This window comes from Rhipicephalus sanguineus, chromosome 5 (assembly GCF_013339695.2).
Source record: "Rhipicephalus sanguineus isolate Rsan-2018 chromosome 5, BIME_Rsan_1.4, whole genome shotgun sequence".
Lineage (NCBI taxonomy): Eukaryota > Metazoa > Arthropoda > Arachnida > Ixodida > Ixodidae > Rhipicephalus > Rhipicephalus sanguineus.
The window spans coordinates 18,992,887-18,995,928 of record NC_051180.1 but is presented as its reverse complement, the minus strand read 5'-3'; the positions used below and the strand labels follow the sequence as shown (position 1 = coordinate 18,995,928).

General features: G+C 45.0%; 1 protein-coding gene across 9 annotated transcripts in view; it reads right to left on the bottom strand.

Annotated features, from left to right (window-relative positions):
• The window catches only part of LOC119393322 (dual specificity tyrosine-phosphorylation-regulated kinase 1A), a 100,666-nt gene that overhangs the window by 5,601 nt on the left and 92,023 nt on the right, over positions 1-3,042 (bottom strand). For all 9 annotated transcript variants that reach the window (XM_037660284.2, XM_037660286.2, XM_049416213.1 and 6 more), the window contains one exon: positions 613-823. In XM_037660284.2, the coding sequence (XP_037516212.1) occupies positions 613-823 (211 nt within the window). The remainder of the gene's footprint in view (positions 1-612; positions 824-3,042) is intronic.

Here is a 3,042-nt window from a genome sequence, read left to right as displayed (position 1 = left end):
CTGCACGAAAGGCACACCCGAAAGAGATGCCGTTAGTGATTGGACAAGGTGCACGGGCTACAATCGACAATGGTCCAACGTGGGGTAAAGCCAACATCTTCAAAACACTCACTCCAAGACATGACCTGTTCGATTGGCGTCTTGTTTGAACGTGCTATGCAAGCGAAGCTATCGAGAACAGAGAGCCTCGTAGCATAAGGTTACACAATTTCCGGGGCAATTAAAATAGCGACGTTTACTCGCCAAACTAATATTAATACTTTTGAACAAAGAAAGACAACGCACACAGCCGCACCCACAATGTAGCTAGCGTAACTGCACAAATGACTTTAATTACCATGTACTTTACATACCAGTGGACTGCATCATTCTCTTGCAATACATGGTCAATAGCGAGTTATGAGGTTTTTGCAGTATGGTAAATATCAGCTGTTTGCTTGAAACTTTGACAGGGTGTTAAAGACACAATTAATTTTTTTTACATTGGGTGTTTGTACAGTCTTAAAAAAATTCAAAAGATATAAGCTGGCAGCAAAACGTTTCATTTCCCCAAGAAAGTTGCCGTAGAAAGCACGAACACAAGAAAAATAAGCTATGGCAGATTGCACTCACAGGAGCTCCCGCCCGAGGATGCTGATGAGGAGGATGCGGAAGAGGTTCCATTGTTGAGGGCTGCCTGCTGTGGTGGCATCAGCATGAGACACGATGCAGCTGTCGACGAGCTCCCTTCGATGGCGGCTGGTGATGTTGATGTGTTGGTGCCTTCGTCCGCAGTGCGCCGAAAGAATGAGTGCTGCAGTGCATGATGTGGTGTGATGCGCCCCTGGAAAAAAAAAATGCATACAAGCAACCCCTTAGCAAGTGCCAATTACAGTGTGTAGAGTACCGTATCATCACCATCATCATCAGCCTGCCTATGCTTACTGCAGTGCAATGTCCTCTCCCATGTTTCGCCAATTAACCTGGTCCTGTGCTTGTTGCGGCCACGTTATTCACGCGAACTTGTTAATCTTATATGTCCACTTTAAGGGGTGGTGCCATCAAATTTTTGGCTTGCGAGTTCTTAGTCGCAAACGTTTCTTATTGCTCTAGGAGGCATGATACATGCTCCAAGGTTCATATATTCTTGCTGAATAATTTGATATTGCGTTATTTGTGTGAACGGCTTTCGGCTTCAGTTTCTTGGTGCCGATTTGGACAGTGACGCCACTGTGTAGGAGGCTTGAACACGTGGGCCCACAAAGGTGTGACGCACGCAGTGCTGCATCGTCTGCTTTCGCACACACGTGCAAGCAACCGTCCAGATGACTTCAAAACTCACTAAAATTCTCTAATAGAGAATATTAGCATGTACGGAATTTCGGTATACGCCGAGACCTTGGCGAAATACTGGGTTAGTGGACAATATGGTATCAACATCTTGAGACACTTCGTGAAACCACAATTATAGGTCCAAAAACCGCAGGAAGGGTAGATGGAAGCTCGCAATGAAAAAAATCCGTAAATGTGGGGGGGGGGTGTGCTCGAGCCGATGTTTCGACAAGTGGATTTGTTTTGTTCATGGCTGGAACGAAAAAATCCATAAACAGGGGGTGTGTGCTCGAGCCCACGTTTCGACAAGAGCACTCGTTGAAACGTTGGCTTGAGCACACACCCCCTGTTTACGAATTTTTTTCATCACAATTATAGGCGCGCTTGTTTTCGCTGAGTGATGATGGTGCAAAAAATGTTTAAAAAGGCAACACTGCCGTGAATTTACACCAGCAGAGAAGTAGAATACATTAGATTTCTGCAACAACAATTCGGTGCTTGCTTGGTTCATCTTAGTGCTGCCAGGTGGCCCCCCACCTGTGCGGTTTCACGTTTATGCGTTCATTAACCCGGTAGGCTAAAGCAACTAAATGTGCGAACAAACTAAAATTCTCTAAAGTCACCTTCGCTGGTTCAAGAGATGATGCGAAGCACTTTGCAAAATGCGAGCAAGTTTGGTTACTTCGGCAATATGCTGAGAAAAAATGAGTGTAGATTTGCAGCCGATGCTCTCTTGGCTTGCCTGGTGCAGCGGAGCTGTGGGACACCGCTTATTGCACGTCACTCTAATATGGTCTGACGTCATTCCAACTTTCGTTACGCTTCCTACACAGTGACGTCAGTGTCATTAGCACTAGCAATGGGTCTCGATTGCGAGAATGAGCATTTAGGCACACTTTGGAAGCGAATTAAAATATATTCTAAATGTTTGCTACATCCAACACTTCGCGCTGAGTGTCCCTGCATACGAAGAAAGCCTATAGCAGGCTTTTTATGGCCTCAAATTTTGGTGTCACCACCCCTTAAACTTACTGCCTCTCCCTTGCACCCTTGCCTTCTCTTGGAATCCGGTCTGTTACTCTTAATGACCAGTGGTTATCTTGCCTTCCTGCTACATGCCCTAACCATTCCTTCTTAATTTTGACTACAATGTCCCTAGTACCTGTTTGTTCCCTGACCCACTCTGCTCTCGTTTTCGCTAAAGGTTACTATCATTTTTCTTTCCATGCTTCGTCCTCAACTTGAGTCGAACCCCTTTAGTAAGCCTTCAGGTTTCTGCCCTTAGATATGTGTCGGTAAGATGCAGCTGTTACATACCTTTCCCTTGATGGATACTGGTAAACTACCATTCATGATCTGAGAAAGCCTGCCAAATGCACTCCGCCCCATTCTTATTCTAGTCACTTCCGTCTCATGGTTCAGACCTGCGGTAACTACCTGCCCTAAGTTGATGCATTCCTTTGCCACTTCCAGTGCCTTTCTACCTATTGTAAAGCATTGTTCTCTTCTGAGACTGCTGAACATTACTTTAGTTTTCTGCATGTCAATTTTCAGACCTACCATTTTGCTTTCCCTGTCCAGTTCAGTAATCATTACTTTCAATTTATCCACTGAGTTATTCAGCAAGGCAATGTTATCAGTGTATTGCAGGTTACTAAGGTACTGTCCATTGACTCTTATCCATAAGTCTCCCCAATCCAGAGCTCTGAAAACCTCCTGCAAGCATGCGTT